The sequence below is a fragment of the Lactuca sativa genome, chromosome 8 (genome assembly GCF_002870075.4).
Source record: "Lactuca sativa cultivar Salinas chromosome 8, Lsat_Salinas_v11, whole genome shotgun sequence".
NCBI classification, from domain to species: Eukaryota; Viridiplantae; Streptophyta; class Magnoliopsida; order Asterales; family Asteraceae; genus Lactuca; species Lactuca sativa.
In genome coordinates, this window is record NC_056630.2 from 112,581,861 (window position 1) to 112,599,949 (window position 18,089).

At 35.6% G+C, this 18,089-nt stretch overlaps 1 protein-coding gene across 1 annotated transcript; it reads left to right on the forward strand.

Annotated features, from left to right (window-relative positions):
- The first annotated feature begins 253 nt into the window (after nucleotides 1–253).
- Nucleotides 254–5,149, forward strand: LOC111880318 (pumilio homolog 2). The gene is made up of 9 exons (XM_023876739.3): nucleotides 254–1,514; nucleotides 1,833–3,028; nucleotides 3,116–3,257; nucleotides 3,345–3,452; nucleotides 3,559–3,771; nucleotides 3,864–3,974; nucleotides 4,062–4,256; nucleotides 4,356–4,530; nucleotides 4,614–5,149. The coding sequence occupies exons 1-9, from the start codon at nucleotides 861–863 to the stop codon at nucleotides 4,649–4,651; spliced, it is 2,832 nt and encodes a 943-aa protein (XP_023732507.1). The 5' UTR covers nucleotides 254–860; the 3' UTR covers nucleotides 4,652–5,149.
- The last annotated feature ends 12,940 nt before the right edge of the window (nucleotides 5,150–18,089 follow it).

Here is an 18,089-nt window from a genome sequence, read left to right on the forward strand (position 1 = left end):
GAATTTTTAACATCTTAAAATGGATATAAATTAGAAGAATACCATGTTTCTCTTATCTATCTATTAGAAGATATTTGTCACTTGGTCAATCAAGCCCCTGCAAAAATTATATTCCTTTACTGATTTATCACTTTCTACAAACAAATTATAGCCCAGATCCAGACACAACTAAAGTTCCAAAAATAAAATTATGAAAAAAATATTATAAACAAAAAAGAAAAAAAGAAAAAACCCAAGTTACTGTATTTAATCTCTTCATAGCAGTGAGTAGTTGAAAAACAAAACCCTAAAGGGGTTCTTTGTAAGAACCAATTCGCCGCCGGATCGATCTCTTTCACTTCTTGCTCTCAGTTTTTCTTGATACATATAACTCAAACAGAACCTTCATCACCATCGGTTTTCATTTACCTAAATATTTCTTGTTTTTTGGCAACCCTTTTCTCCGAAGTTGCTGTTTTTGCAATCCAATGTGAAACCAGTTGAACATGTTGCCAAAAATTGTTCTTTTTTGTTTTCCATTCGTCTTTGTTCTTTGATCATCGAAATTTTTTGTTCAAGGTGTAAGCGTGTTTCAGCTGTTCTGTTTTTTGATCGAAGTTTCGATCTTTATGGGTTTTAAGTGCTGATTTTTAGCCTCTTTGGTGTTCAAATTATATTCCTTAATTTTGTTTTGTTTAGGGTTTTTAGGGTTTGTGGTACGTGAGTGATCAAAGATTCGATTTTATACTGTAAGCCGACATAATTTCGCTGTGTAATCATCTGAGTTTCTTAATTTTGTGAATTATTTCTCCTTCCCTGGTATAATTTGCATAGTTTTGTATTACTCTTTGCGATATGAACGCATAATTTCATCTGTCAAGATGTTATCCGAATTGGGTAGGAGACCTATGATCAGTGGCGGCGGCGATGGTTCATTTGGAGACGAATTCGAGGAGATAGGATTGTTGCTACGTGAACAAAGACGTGAAGCCGATGATCGTGAAAAGGAGCTAAACATGTATCGGAGTGGCTCAGCACCGCCCACCGTAGAGGGTTCGTTAAGTGCAGTCGGTGGTCTATTTAACACAAATCATGGACAAAACAACGGTCTACCATTCTCTGAATTCGCCGGCGGCAATGGATTCACGTCCGAGGAAGAACTCAGGGCTGACCCAGCTTACTTATCTTACTATTATTCAAACGTGAATTTAAACCCTAGATTGCCACCACCACTATTGTCGAAAGAAGATTGGCGGTTTACTCAGAGGTTGCAGGGCGGTGGAAGTTCGGGGTTGGGCGGAATCGGAGACAGAAGGAAAGCAAATAAGACCGACGGAGGCGGTGGCAGCGGAAGTGGCGGCGGCGGTATGTCGCTTTTTTCTATGCCGCCTGGCTTTAACTCAAAGAAACAGGAGAATGATAACTCCGATGCCGAGAAAGTCAAGGTTTCGGCTGAGTGGGGCGGCGATGGGTTGATCGGTTTGCCTGGTTTAGGATTAGGTAGTAAACAAAAGAGCCTTGCTGAAATTTTCCAGGTATTTATTTATTTATTTTTTACAACAATTTTTGATGTGTATGACATAAAATTAACTTCAGTTATTACCAATGATAACATTATACTTGTTTGAGGTAGAAAACCATTGCTTATGGGGTGTCAATTTTTGATGTTTTCACATATGGATTGTTTGGATTTGCAATATAACCATTTTTAGTAAGTAATTTTTAATGTGTTTACATATAATATAAACTTTTACCTACAAACCAACCAAACATATCATGGAATGTAATCACTAATTCCTTTACCTGTCAATTCCATTCCAGTGAAGCCAACTAAAATGTGATTATTTTTGCAGGATGATTTGAGCCGATCCGCTCCACATTCCGGACACCCATCTCGACCTGCCAGCCGTACTGCTTTTGAAAATCCCGATGAAACTCTAAGTCCAGGTGATGCTGAGCTGGCACAGCCACATGGCGCAAAGGGCCCACCAACATCATACTCCTATGCTGCAGCTTTAGGTGCTTCTTTATCAAGAAGCACCACCCCTGACCCCCAACACATTGCTAGGGTGCCTAGCCCCATCCCTACTCCAATAGGGGGTGGGCGGGTCAACCCGCCCGATAGAAGAAACCCTAATAGCCCAAATATATTCAATGGGCCCACTTCTCACCCCAAAGAACAATCTGACTTGGTCAACGCTCTTTCCGCCATGAATCTCTCAAACGGTGTGATTGATGAGCCTAATTCCGATGATCAGAATGCTTTTTATCATCGGAATCAGAAAAACAACAAGAACAATAACTTGTACTTCGATGGATCTTCAAGTAACTTGCAATTCGACGGTGGATACTCTATAAACTCACCACAAATGATGTCCAATCAGCACGGAAACATAAACCTCCCACCACTTTTTGAAACCGCAGCAGCAGCTTCCGCCATGGCGTACCCTGGAATGGAATCGCGATTCCCTTTGGAATCACAAGCCATGAACAGAATGGGAAACCAAATGACTGGAAACGCACTCCAAGCTTCTTTCATGGACCCGATGTATCTCCAGTACTTAAGATCAACCGAATACGCTGCTGCTGCCCAAATTGCTGCCCTGAATGACCCGACTATTGACCGGAATTACAATCTCGGGAATTCATACACCGAACTCCTTCAAAAAGCATATTTAGGAAGTTTATTGTCCCCTCAAAAGTCACAGTATGGAGGTGTTCAATACGTAGGGGCATCTGCTAGTCCACATCATCATGGGTATTATGGGAACCCGGGTTTTGGGGTTGGGTTATCGTATCCGGGTAGCCCGTTAGCAAGCCCACTACCCAATTCTCCGGGTGGGCCGGGAAGCCCAATTAGGCTTGGTGAACTTAACACACGATACTCTCCTCAAATGAGAAATTTAGGTGGGGGAAGTGGTGTGATGGGACATTGGCATTTAGATGGTGGTGATAATACCTTTGCTTCTTCTTTGTTAGAAGAGTTTAAGAGTAATAAAACAAAGTGTTTTGAGCTTTCTGAAATCACAGGTCATGTTGTTGAGTTCAGGTATTTACATACAAAAATTCAATTTCTTTTCTTTTTCTTTTTATTCATGAAAAATTTATATTTAATTTTTTTTTATTATTTTATTAGTGCGGACCAGTATGGAAGCCGTTTCATTCAACAGAAACTTGAAACTGCAACTACAGAAGACAAAAACATGGTGTTTCAGGAGATTTTTCCTCAGGCTCTAACTTTGATGACTGATGTGTTTGGAAATTATGTGATTCAAAAGGTTTTGTGAATAATTTATATTCTTATTTTCAAATTACAACCTGAAAAATCCATCTTTTTTTTGATTGGATGATTGTTGTTGTTTCAGTTCTTTGAGCATGGAATGCAAGGACAAAGAAGGGAATTGGCTGGAAAGCTAATGGGACATGTTTTGACACTTAGCCTTCAAATGTATGGCTGCCGAGTTATTCAAAAGGTAAAGTTTGGTACGCCGGAATCACGTAAGGAATGGAATCACACATTCCATTTCAATTACATAATGAAATATAATTAGAGATTAATCTTTTTGATATAACTTATAGGCGATTGAAGTTGTTGACATGGACCAAAAGATCAAGATGGTGGAGGAGCTTGATGGCCACATCATGCGTTGTGTACGTGACCAAAATGGGAATCATGTTATTCAAAAATGTATTGAATGTGTTCCTGAAGATCACATTCAGTTCATTATAACAACTTTCTATGATCAAGTTGTCACCCTTTCAACCCATCCATATGGGTGTCGTGTCATACAGGTTAGAAATGCTAATAATAATCTTTGTTATAACTTTTGATTATCTTATCTTTAAGTAATTGAGAATATTAATTAACTTTTGGTGATTTCCAGAGGGTGCTTGAGCACTGTGAGGATCCAAAAACACAGAGCAAGGTGATGGATGAAATACTTAACTGTGTAAGCATGCTAGCACAAGATCAGTATGGAAATTATGTTGTTCAGGTGATTTTTATAGCTTTGTTTTAAATTTGAATATCTTGAAGTTTTCTTGAAATCATTCTTATTTTTTGGTCAACTTTCTTGAAACAGCATGTGTTGGAACATGGAAAACCGAATGAACGATCGATAATAATTCAAGAATTAGCCGGGAAGATTGTACAAATGAGTCAACAGAAGTTTGCGTCAAACGTTGTTGAAAAATGTTTGACTTTTGGTGATGCAAGTGAACGCCAGCTACTTGTGAATGAGATGCTTGGTACTACTGATGAAAATGAGCCTCTTCAGGTTTTTTTATTTTCCCTCCCTCCTTCCATTTTCATTTTTTATAAAGTTTGTTGTTTTTTTTGAGTTATGTCTAATGTTTGGGTTTCTTTTTGTATTCAGGCAATGATGAAGGACCAATTTGCAAATTATGTGGTGCAAAAAGTACTTGAAACTTGTAGCGACCAAGAGCGTGAGCACATATTGTCTCGAATTAAGGTTCATTTGAATGCGCTTAAAAAATACACTTATGGAAAACATATTGTAGCTCGTGTAGAGAAACTTGTTGCTGCTGGAGGTATGTTTTCACCTTTTTTTTTTTCATTTCTTTCTATTAAAATGTAGTATTATAATGATGGAGTTTTATTTTATTGATTGCAGAAAGGAGAATTGCTGCACAGTTGCTACATGCAACATAAGAGGAAGAGGAGGAGGCATAGGAAACGAAGTTGTACAGCTAACGAAGGCTAGTTTGAGCTACCCTTTTTCATCACTCTGTCTTTCTCCTAGTAGAAGAAAGAGGCTCTAATAGATAAGGGCCAAATTTGCAAATAAAGTTTGCTTGTACGTGAAAACTGTAAATTCTGTAGTTTTTTAAGGTTTATATACATAGTTTATAAGAATCTGAGATATGCTTTAGGGGTCTTTTTGTAAGACTCCTGATGCTAATGCAGAGGCAGTATAATGATGATGGTGATGATGATGTTGATGATGATGATGACAGTGTGTTTGTTCTTGAAAGAGGTGTAAAGATGACTGGAAAGGAAAAAAGGTGTGGTAGTTTTGTGACTGTACAAAAATGTTGCCCATATCGAAGAGAGTTTATTATGTTTGTAGGCAGAAAGGTGGGAGTTATCGTTTTCACGTATGCTATTTCAACAGTTTTTTTATGCAATTTTATAATCTCTTTATGTTTCTTTGCTTTTTTTGGCTGTTAGTTTTATGAGTTTTTTAAGAGGTTTTCCAATAGTTTGAAAGCAGTTGAAAAGTGAAAAAGCTCAAACTAAAGCTTTTTTATAAAGTATTTTCAAAGTGCAAAGCCGATTTTTTTTGTTCGATTTTAGTTTTATTGAAGAACCGAATCATGTTAAATTTTATTCCAACGTCAAGTTATCAGATTTTAGCTTATGAGTGAACTAGGCGAATCCAAATAGTTTAATCTTTGTCTTTTCTGAACTAGAGTTTGAAAATTTTGGTTCGATTTTGGTTTTGGTGGAAAACCGAATTAAACAGAACAATGTTAACTTCTAATTTTATATCAAATTTTATTTTTAGTTCGATTGAATTTAGCAAACTGGAAGTTTTCATCTTTTTAAAACTAGAAAGAAATACATTTCTTTTTGAAACCAGAAAGAAATAGTATTTTGGATTTTAAAAGTCTGACCTTTTAAATGAGTTAAATCGTAAAGATAATAATAATAAATAACTAACTAAATAATAATAGTTGAAGTTAATAAAACAAATAAAATCCAAATAAACAAAATAAACAATTCTAAAAGTTTCAAGATGAATTAAATGTAAATATGGAATATTTGAAGTTTGGGGGGGACCAAACTTGTGAATTTTGAAAAGTTCATTTGACATTGACGTTATTTAGTAGGGGCGTAAATGAGTCAAACCGAATCCAAACAAGCTCGATCTTAGCTCTTTTTCATAGAAAAACTTGAGCTCGATTCGAGCCTTAAGATTTAAGAATGAAGCTAGAGATCGGCTCACTTCAATTCATTGAGCTCGTGAGCCTAACCGATCCTCTCTCTCTCTCTCTCTAACATTCATTATTAAGGTAATTTACAATTTTGACTCTTATTATGTAATTTGTTTGCAAAGTGGTCCTAAGTGGCACTTAAATGAGAAACGCGGGTTGCATGCGTACGTTGTGTGTATCCAAGCATATGTTGGGCGTACGTGGTGGATGTTCAAACCCTGATTTTTAGGGTTTGAACCTTATTTAAGCATCATTAACTCCCAAGATCTCTTCCCCTCATCAACCTCGCTCCTCATTTCGTCCATAGCAAACCCTAATCTCTTGTGCGTATTTTGAGCTTGAAAGTGTGTGTTTTGGTGTCATTGAAGCAAGGAGAAGATTGAAGAACCACTTTGGAAGATCAAGACCACTTAGATCCAGAAACACCTCACCCACAAGCATCATTTGGAGGTATAAAGTTCGAATCTTGATAAACTAGTTGCTTAGATCTTGATAGATATGAAGTTTTGTGCTTTTTAGTCTCACATTCTTGGTCTAAGTGAGTATGGATTTCTCTAAACCAAATGAGTTGTCCTTTTGGACGTTTTGGAGTGTTTAAACTTATAAAAATGTAATCTTGGCCCTTCTTTTCCTTCCATGCAAGAGTTGAAGGTCTAAATGGATTATGGAGTTAAGGTTTTAGCTTTTGGGCCCTGTCTAGTCATAGAAAGTCATAAAGGTGGAAACTTTATGACATAAATCAATGTTTTGAGTCTAGATCTATGTTTGGGTGGAATGTCTAAATGGAATAAGCTTATTTGACGAGAAAATGGGGTCATCAAATGCTATGTTGCGTGTACTGGGATGAAGCCCCGATGGTCCTCCAAATCCTCGACTACGCCCATCATAAGAGTTCATGTCTAAATGGATTATGGAGTTAGGGTTTTTTTGGGCCCTGTATATTCATGGAAAGTCATAAAGGTGGAAACTTTATGACTCATATCATTTTTTTGAGTCTAGATCTGTGTTTGGGTGGAATGTCTTAATAGAATAAGCTTATTTGAAGGGAAAATGGGGTCACCAAATGGTATGCTGTGCGTATTGGGCTGAAGCCCCGATGGTTCTCCTGATTCTCGACTACGCCCAGCTTAAGAGCTGAGTACGCGGGCAACTTGATTTTCCTTTGATTTTGACTTATTGACTTTGACCTTGACCTGGAGTTTGACCAAATTTGACCTAGGGGAATTTTGGGTATTTTGAGCTGTAGTCTAAGATTTGGTCATTGTTTGATGGATAGGTGACCTGTAGAGTTGGTATTCGGAGCAATGTTTTTTTTAGCTATCTTTCAGGCTGTGAGGTGAGTTTTCCTCACTGTACTCCTGGGTTGAAGGCACCAATGCCGACCTACTCGATTATGTATCCTAGTATATAGGATATTGTTATGCTGTAATGATCTGTTCGATCTGTATCCTGGTATATAGGATGTTATGCTGTAGTGATCTGTTAGATCTGTATCCTAGTATATAAGATGTTGCTATGCGGTAGTGATATGGAGGTTTAAACTATTGTATTTACAAAATACTCCTATAGTATTCTAAATGTTATGTTTGATTCTAAAGATTATATGTTCAGTAAGTTTTAGATTTGTCGTCCACTGCAACTATTCCCTGACACATGTTAGTCGGCTCTCGGATAAATATAGTTGATCAGGCTATATTCATCCCAGTCCCGATTACATATTCCAAGGCATACTTGTAGTGCACAACTCATCTATAATACTTTGATATTGTTTTCCTTATGATACCGTTACCGTTATGTAATGTATGCATGCATACTTTTAATAAAACTATATTTTTAAAAGTATATCTCTTAATCAGAGTGTTTTTGCCCAGTTGTGTTTATAGTTGTATATCAAAAATGATTTTGATATAGTTAGTTCACTATAAACAATGCTCTGATACCAATCTGTCACACCCCCAAACCTGAGCGGCGGAAACATTCGGGAGTGGAGGACGTCATGTACAGTATCATAACAATTGAATAGTAAAGAAAGTACACACCACCATAATATATATTTGAAAATTTTACATGATTGTTGTATTATATGTTTCAAAAGTCAAATACAATATGATGCTCCAAAAGATGTTACTAACGCCAGAGCATTAGTCCCCAAAAGTAGTTGCTAACCTGGTGTTTAGCGATTCTCTGAGAATACAAGTTATTTCAAAGAAAAAGTGTCAACAATTAAGTTGGTGAGTTTATAAGTAGATATTTGTGTAAATGTATGCCATTCGAAAGTTCACATTTGTTTTCCAGAAAATCCGATATTTTCTTATAAAATGAGTTATGAATCGTTGTTTGTATGAAATGAATGTATTGAACCAGGACAATCCTATATTTTCCTAAAGTTGAAAAGTAGTCTTAAATGCCCAAGACTGTAACTTGTAAGTAAACATGTCATACTTAAAATGATGATGTATAATTTTATTATTAAACAAAACTATAGGAAGCTTGTATTTTTACGTAAAAATAACTGTAATATTACTTTTCCCGTAAAAACATAATATCATAATAATTGTCTACCCTGTGAGTTTTCATAACCGTACTATGATAGATTTTCCTGTAGCGACGTTCTTCAGGCGTTGAAATGTTATGACACTTGTCACCCTTAACCTGTCAGTCCGACTGTAGCTAACAACCAGGGTGTAGGATCATCAGTCCCGTATAGATCTATACACACTTATCACGTTCTCCGGACGGGAGACTCTAGTTATAAAACAGAGCTTTCTAGTGGTACCTTGATAGGTATAGTGAAAACGAATGTCTCTCGGATTCTCAATTAAGTCACGCATACTTAAAATGTATATGAGTGATTTCTGAAATGATTACCCTTTCTACAGTGTTGGCAAAAGCATAATAATGAATTGTAATTTTCTTGTATAAACGTAATGTTATAGTTGAAATGGTTACCCTTGGTATGATGTAGTATGCAAACATATAAATAAAACATATTTCTATTTATAAAAAACATATTGTATCCCGTGAGGGTAAAGTTGTGATGTGTGATGTTTTTCATGTTAACAACTTCATATGATAGTTATAACAATAGTATGAAAAGTATAGCAAAAGATTGATGTTTCACACGATTTTTGTCGTGTGTTTACTTGTATTCCCCCCCCCCCCCCCTAAAAATGTTTAAAAGTGTTTAAAAAGCATTTAAAAGCGTAGTGATAGGGGTATGAACTCACTTGGTAGAAGTGACGATTTAATGAAAATGATGTTTAACTCGGGCAATACTTCGACTGGAAAGACGCAAGTTTCTCTGGAACTTCGGGACTTCGGGCTTTCGTCAAAGCTTGGACACGTAACCGGGGCGTCGGGGTAGTCTCGGGATGCTTAACACAGAGTAAAAGTGGAAAGGAGAGTAGAATTGAGCAGCCACAACGAAAGCCCTCAGTTTCTATTTATAGGGAGTAATTTTGGAGTTCACGTCGTGAACATGAAGATGTTCACGTAGTGAACTTGGTTCTTATCCATCCGCTGAATCGATTTTTGACAGCCCGACTCTGGAACCCATCCATCACTGGCTCACGTCGTGAGCTTCAGGCTCACGTCGTGAGTCCTCTGACAGGGTGTGAATTCGTGTCCTGAACTTCATCCGACGTCCGTTTTTGTCTGTCTTTATACCCTTGTACTACTATTGTTGAGGTCTACGATTCTCGTTTAGGTTGTGTCGGCTAAAAGTCGCTCGATCTCTATTTCGAGTTTTTAGCTGTCTACTACTATATCCGAAACTTAGGAAAATCATAACTTCCTTATACAAAGTCAGATTTGGACGTTCTTTTCATGTACGTTTACAAATTAATGATATTTATGACTTTCATTTAGATACCTAAGGATATAAAGCATTTTATTGAAATTTCGCGTTTTACGCTTAACAATGTTTTACCATTATTGCCGCAGATCTTCGACCGGTCATAACTTCTTCGTTATAACTCGGATTTCAGTGTTCTCTATATTTTTGAAAACGTTGTTACGATATCTACCACTTAGTACTTTCAAATTGAGATTTTTGAATATTTCATTTTTGGACGCTATTTTTATTATCAAAAATAGGTTACAATATTTGACTTTAAGTCATTACATTGACTTGAAATATTGGGTTGTTACATAAATTGTTGTGTGGTTGATAAATTATCTTTTCTTAAACTTAAACTATTTTTTGGACAAATAATGATTACATGAATTTTGGTTTTCAAAATTTATAATGTGAACATAAGATGCAACAAGCTATTGTTTTAAAATAAAAACCGGTTTTATAAAAATGTTAATAATGACAATTTTTGAAATAATAAATTTTAAGTCTAAAAATGGTGATTTTTGTAACTTATACAAACTCCAAATATCTAATTAATAAAAGAAAGTTTTATTAAAGATATAAAGGTTCTAAAGCATTCTAACTCAAACTTAATACTAGATATTAAATTTAATATTGAATTGCACCAATTATATAAAAACTAGATATTTATATAAAACCTTTAAAAGTGATTTTTTTTGAAAATTGGTACCATGTATTATTATATGTATGTAATAACCATGATATCACATGTTTTTAAAACTAGAATTATAAAACGTAAAAGGGCCCCTTATAAACCTCAAATCTATGCAATTCGTTTTGAAAATCACTCACATAGCTCTTGATATGCTTGTGGGATAAATTTCACCTAACCACGTAGTGTTATCTTTTGATGGTCGGGGTGTATTCGCGATTTCAATAACCAAGTTATAGACCGATTACACAAATTTTTTAAATTGGATGATTTGATCAAAAATATTTTTTTGATAAACATCACCTAAACATATGGGATCTGAGGTATAGATGAGATCAAACTCGTTTATTAAATTTTGTTATTAGCGATCCCATAAAACTAGGAATTATATAGTGGAATGTAATTGATACACGATATCTGCCTAGTTGGATTCAAATGAATGAGATTAAGGCCACCTAACCATTTATTTGTTTTGCAACTTGGATCCTAGACTTTAATACTTAATGTTTTTGGAAATTAAAAATGTATTAATTATTAATGATTTAATTATTAAAAATACTAAATGAATTTTGTTAAACTTTTTGTAGATGAGAACAAAAACTAATCTTGTTACCATGCACCACTTTGATCTTGCTAATCAGCATGACCATATAACATTCTACATATATAATTTTTATGACCGACTTCATGTCTTGAAAGAGAATCTCGAAAGAGATCAAAAGTTGTACACTCTTAAAAGACATATTCCTAAACAACCTGATGTTAACAACAAAATTGAATATAATGCTTAGTGGAAGAATTGCAATGATTCTGAAGATGTTTTGGAGACGATAATGTATTTAGTTATTCCTGATCCCTAGGAGGAGCTGGAAGGCTTAGAAACATTCACATGCTTCATCAGATGAATCAAATATCCCATAGATACAGAGCTACTAGGTTTGAACATGATCGAACATGGAAAGAATGCACGGATAAAAAGAGTCACCATGTGTGCTCTAAGAGGCCTTTAGTTCATGGAAATGATACCTTTAAAACCAAGAAGTCGAACAAGTCCCACATAGATGGATGATGTCTTCTGTGGAGAAACGGGACACTGCAAGAGAAACAGTCCCACTTATCTGAGAAGAAAGTCTGGAGAGACTAGTACTTTATGTATCTACTAGATATAACTCATACTTTCCATATAACACTCAAGTACGTGGTATTTAATATTCATATAATATTTGTAACTAGCTTGCATATAGTTACAGAAGAGTAACCAGCTGAGCACAAGCAAGTTGGAACTTGTAACGCCCGTAGATCAGGGCTAGTCAATTTAGAGACGATAAGCGTCAAAAAAATGACTTTTTGATAGAAGATTATTTAGGATGAATAATCCTAACTAAGTTTTAGTATATGTTACAAGGTTTCCGTGCATATAAAGAACGCCAAAATCCGAGTTATAACGAAGAAGTTATGACTTGTTGAAGTTTCGCGACAGAACCGGCACAACGCTGAATGACGTAAAAAGTGAATTTATGTTAGAGTGATATTTAGCCTTAGCGATCTAAACGCGAATCGAATATCTCGTTGTTAGTAGCGAAACGACGAAAAGTTAGGCAAGAACGGACGTCAAACGAAGAAGTTATGAATTTATAACGAAATTTTCTGTCCCGGCCTATTAAAAATAAATAATAAAAATAAAAGTCAAAATTAGCCGACGGAGTCTAAACGAAAGTCGTAGAGCGTAGTCTTACCTACGCGTGGATATAAAGAACGTTGAAAACGGAGTTCGTATGAAGAAGATATTAATTTTCGAAGTTTATTAAATAATTAATAATTAAATTTAATTATTAAATCCCGGTATTATCCGAAGACGAGTCATCGGACTCATCCGAAGTACGCCCCGCGTACAACGAAGCATGACGACCTTCGCACTCGAGTTCTTCGGATGACGCATGCAGTGACATTTCGGACGCGTACGCCCCGCGTACTCCGAGGCTCCAGCCTCCTATAAATAGGATGCGAGGGCAGCCGACTTATTTGCTCTTTTTCTCTCTTCTCTCTCCCGTTTTGCATCGTTTTGCGTGCCCGAAGTGTCCCGAAGCCCCGGTCTCAATCCCGAGTCCCGAAGCAAGATCCGAAGCCCCGAGAATCCCGAAGAGCGTGATTCCCGAGCCGAAGCTCTGCCCGCGAGAAGTTCAATTTTTGTGAAGATCTTCCAGATCTGCGGAGATATACTACTTCTGCAAGCCGTAGTGCTGTCTGATCATCTTCAGATCAAGTGAGTGCATACTACCTTTCATAAACACGATAATAATACAAGTATGGTTTGAGTGTATTAAGTATATTGTTGTTTATATGCGTGAGTGTGTAGTTACGTTCTTCTAACACACAAATATGAAGTATTTGCTATGAAATACATGATATGTGTTTATATATTATTTGTCTATTTGAGATGGGCGTGGAATTGATGTTTTATACCAGTGTTAACTGATTTAAACTGTGTAAGTATTTATATCTACGAAAATGTTGGGTAGAACTTGGGTAGATGGGATAGTTGGTGACTATGGAGTTAGCGCCTATTGTATAAACCTTGGCGACGATGTGACTTCGTGCCTATTTGATGAATCTTGGCGACTATGGAGTTAGCGCTTGTTGAGTAAACCTTGGCGAATATAGAGTTAGCGCTTGTTGAGTAAGCCTTGGCGACTATGGAGTTAGCGCTTGTTAAGTGAACCTTGGTGACTATGGAGTTAGCACCTGATAACTATGGATTTAGTACTTGATAAATAAACTTTAGCAACAATGGAATTCATGCCAATTCCTTACGAATAAATGAATGAAGGATGGTTGGTTCTTAGGGTAAAACCTTAAGAAGATAATGGGGATGGGTAATTGGGTTGATTGTTTGCTGATTAAATATAATAATTATATTATTGTGGGTTGAAAACCCTATATGCTCACCAGGCTCCCAAGCCTGACCCACTCAGTTTTCTTTTCATTACAGGTAATGGCACAAGGGTATAAGTTGGCGGACTTGATGAGAGATTTTGGATTATAGATCAGTAGTCATAAATAACTATTGTAAGGTCTATTTGACCTTACAATAGTTATTTATGACTACTGATCTATAATCCAAAATCTCTCATCAAGTCTGCCAACTTATACCCTTGTGCCATTACCTGTAATGAAAAGAAAATTGAGTGGGTCAGGCTTGGGAGCCTGGTGAGCATATAGGGTTTTCAACCCACAATAATATAATTATTATATTTAATCAGCAAACAATGACATCCCCAAAATCTCGGCCAGAAAAGACCGATTTCATTTATGCTTTTTAAAATAATTTCAGAGTAAATCCTTTTGATTTAAAAGTGTTGCGGAATTTGTTCCCAAAACAAAACATGATAAAATAATATTTATCAAAGCATTTCATCAAGAGATGCATTTTCATTATATAATCAAAACTCGGGATGTCATGTTCCGATACAGACTATAAAGCATAAACGATAACATTACAAGTCTTTCAACAAATATATACATATACAGACTTTTAAACAAAACAACTCGATGATTCATCCATCTTACGCCCTTGCGCCACTTCCTGTAATACAAATAAAACTGAGTGGGTCAGGCTTGGGAGCCTGGTGAGCATATAGGGTTTTCAACCCACAATAAATAAATTATATTTAATTTCACCAACCAATCACTATCCCGATTACCCATTCCCGTTATCCTCCCTTTACGTCCCTAAAATAACATCTATCTCAAGGGACCTAATCTAGGATTTTCATCGGGACAGACATTACTGCTAAGGGGTTTCCTCAACAATAGATATCCTAAAGGCAACCATGAGGGGGATAGAGTACACCGGTGAACACATCGTTCACAACACCTACAGGTTATGAACCTGCTAGCGTTCCACAGGACTGTCTAGAAAGAGTCCGTGGTCGTTATCCATACTCCGCTGAATAACTAGATCAACAACAACAACAACATCGAGGCCTCTCATCTGTTTATTACACACCAACTATCTACCCATGTTCTACCCAACATATTAGTAGATAAAAATACATATTTTCATACACAGTTTAAAACCTGTATATCATTTTCATTCAATACATATTCCACATAACAGATGAGACACACCCACATAACACGTATTTCATAGAAAGTAAATCAGATCTATGAGATAGAAGAGAATGAATATACATTCACACTTATGACAACAAAATTATACACATAAACAACAATATACTTAATACACTCAAACCATACTTGTATTATTATCGTGTTTATGAAAGGTAGTATACACTCACTTGATCAGAAGATGATCGGACAACACTACGGCTTGCAGAAGTAGTAATCCTCAGCAGATCTGGAAGATCTCTACAAAAATCGAACTTCTCGCGGGCAGAGCTTCGGCTCGGGAATCGCACTTTTCGGGATCTCGGGATCGCAAAACTTCCTTCTTAACTTGGATATGAGATCTGGGGTGTCGGGATGGCATCGGGGGTTTACGCGCAGAGCTTCGGCACAAAAACGAGGAGAAATGAGCAAATAAGCCCGGAACCCTCGCATCCTATTTATAGGAGGCTGGAGCCTCAGAGTACGCGGGGCGTACTCGTCCAAAATCGTCATGGCGTTCGTCATCCGAAGAACTCGAGTGCGAAGGTCGTCATGCTTCGCTGTACGCGGGGCGTACAGCAGTACGCTGGGCGTACTTCGGATAATCCCGGTGACTCCCCTTCGGATAATGTCGGATTTAATAATTAAATTTAATTATTAATTATTTAATAAACTTTGAAAATTCATATCTTCTTCATACGAACTCCGTTTTCGACGTTCTTTATATCCACGCGTAGGTGAGACTACGCTCTACAACTTTCGTTTAGACTTCGTCGGCTAATTTTGACTTTATTTTTATTATTTATTTTTAATAGGCCGGGACATAAAAACTTCGTTAAAAATTCATAACTTCTTCGTTTGACGTATGTTCTCGCCTAACTTTTCATCGCTTCGATACCAACAACGAGACCTTCGATCCTCGTTTAGATTGTTTCGGCTAGAAACCGCTCGATCTCAAATCGAGTATTTCAGGTTGCATACCGCTAAGCCGAAACTTCGATAAATCATAACTTCCTCATACGAAGTCAGATTTGGGCGTTCTAGATATATTCGGAAACCTCGTTTCAACTACTACAACGTTATCCAAAGATATCAAGTTTATTTTACACTTAAATTTTGACGCTTATTTTTATTCTTAATTAATCAAACCACATAATTAAGCAATTAAGCACAAATCACATAATACTCAAATAATACACTTCTATTATTTCAAAACGGGTTACAAAGGTTAACCTAGACTAGATTTCTTAATAAGAATTATAAAGTAAATATCAATGTTTTATAAGTGACAAGTTCGATATGCAAACACTTTTGAATTAAAATTGGTTTGATTAAAACTTATCTAAGACATTGTTATCTTTATTATATAAATGATATTCATATATTCCAACTTCAAGAAAGAGATATTTGAAGGCAAGTAATATAGTTTATTTGACATGTGTGAATCTTATTTATATAAAAATGATTCTTAATGATATTTTCTCTAAACTGTAGAGAAAATAATTATTAAGGAACTATAAAATATGATGTATAACTTTCTTTCTAATGAATATCTGAGATTTAACATAAGATACCAAATCAACTTTATTAATAGCTATAATTTTTGTGGATATATTTTGCATGTTAAAACATAATTGTAAAATCTTTTTGAAGTTTTCAAATATAAAGTAGATATGCAAACCAATAGAACCATTTAAAGCCTTAGTGGTAATAAATAATGAATTAAACTTTACATGGTATAGTTCACTTTCTAATAAGTAGAAATATCCTCATTTTATCCTTTTGGGATTATACCTTTACATGATATAGTTCACTTTCTAATAAGTAGAAATATCCTCGTTTTATCCTTTTGGGATTATACCTTAATCACTATCACTAGTACCTTGAGTACACACCCAACTAATAAGTAGACGAATTTTTTTAATAAGAAAGGCGTCATCCCTATCTTACTTGATGTTTTGAGGATTTTGAAGCCTATGTTAGACTAAAGCTTCTAAACCCAAATATACTAATTACATATTTGTAGAATATTCTAAAGGTTGTTTAGATTATTATATACAAACCCACCAAGAATAAGTTTTCTTATTCCTATGAAAGTTGAGTTGGCAGAAAGTGAGCTTCTAATGATGAAGCAAGTGAGAGACACATGGAACTTGAAGTAGCTCAAGAGCCATATCCTGATGCTGTAAAAGTTGGCACTAGTTTCAATATGGAATTGTTGAACATGAATAACATCTATTCGTAAAAAACTGTTCGAATTAATAGCATAAATTATCTATGACTTGAGAAATGTGGAATCTCTCATTGGTGAGTCCTTCTTGATGGTTTCTAGCAAATCCATCAATTACCAAAACTCTATATAAGACTTTCAACCAGATTAATTAATTAAAATCATGAACAGTGAGATGTAATGCATGTCTAATAATCAATTATGGGCTTGATTAATCTTCCTTCCTATAACAAGGCTAGAAGGTGTAGTAATTCTTCTAGAAAGAATACATATATGAATATTTGTACACATTTATGCTGAAACATGCTATGAAAGGATTTTTTTTCATACTCATGGAATTGACTATGGTCCTTATTATGCTCATTTCATTGACTACGATCAAACTCTTTCTCAAGTAACTATGGTTAGATCAATAGGGATATTATTTATCATAACTACATATTTTGATATGAGATATGAAAAATAGATTTCAAGAAAAACCCACTTTTCTTAGTAAACATCTACTTGTAGATATCTATTTAGCTTAGCCTAGAGGTTTTCTTAATCCATTTATCCTAGAAAATTGTGTAAGCCTTAAGATCCATTTGTGGAAATTTAAAGCAAACATCTCAAGGTTGGAATCATCATTTTAATATGAAAAATACAAGGTATGCTTTTATATCAAAATGACGATAACATGTGTGTTTAATAAGAACTAGTGGGATGATAGTGATATTCCCAATATTATATAAATAGACATACTTTAATCATGAGAAATCACATTCTGACCATGCTAGGATCTTTCATCTTGACTTGTAATGTGTTTCTAAAATGAAAGACTTAGGAATATCAAGATACATTCTTGGAATGTAAAATCTACAAAGATAGATAAAAGATGAATGTTAAAGGTTTTATATCATTATGGATATATTGACAATGTATCTTAATAGAGATTAACATAGGAAATTCCTATAGAGGAATCTTGGCATTGCTACATTACACTAAGTTTAAGCTAGCCTCAAAAGGACTTAACATATTGGTTTGAGAAAGATAAAATGATTTATATTTTGTTTGCCAGGCAAATAATTTTTTTATTTATGCCATATTATGCATAAGACCTTGTATATGACCTTGCTATGAACACATCATGAGATACCAATTGAATACATGGTTAAGTGATGTGGGCCCTAGTGTTGAGGATCGGGCCCTTGCGTTCCTAGAGGCCTACGATCATGTGACAATAGGGGCTTCACAGAAATGGCCATAACTTTGGCTACGGGGCTCCATTTTGGACCTACGACCAGTCA

Coding starts and splice junctions, on each gene's coding strand:
- LOC111880318 (XM_023876739.3), top strand. CDS start 861: ATGTTATCCGAATTGGGTAGGAGACCTATGATCAGTGGCGGCGGCGAT. Junction 1,515..1,832: donor GCCTTGCTGAAATTTTCCAG/GTATTTATTTAT, acceptor TTATTTTTGCAG/GATGATTTGAGCCGATCCGC. Junction 3,772..3,863: donor ATGGGTGTCGTGTCATACAG/GTTAGAAATGCT, acceptor GGTGATTTCCAG/AGGGTGCTTGAGCACTGTGA.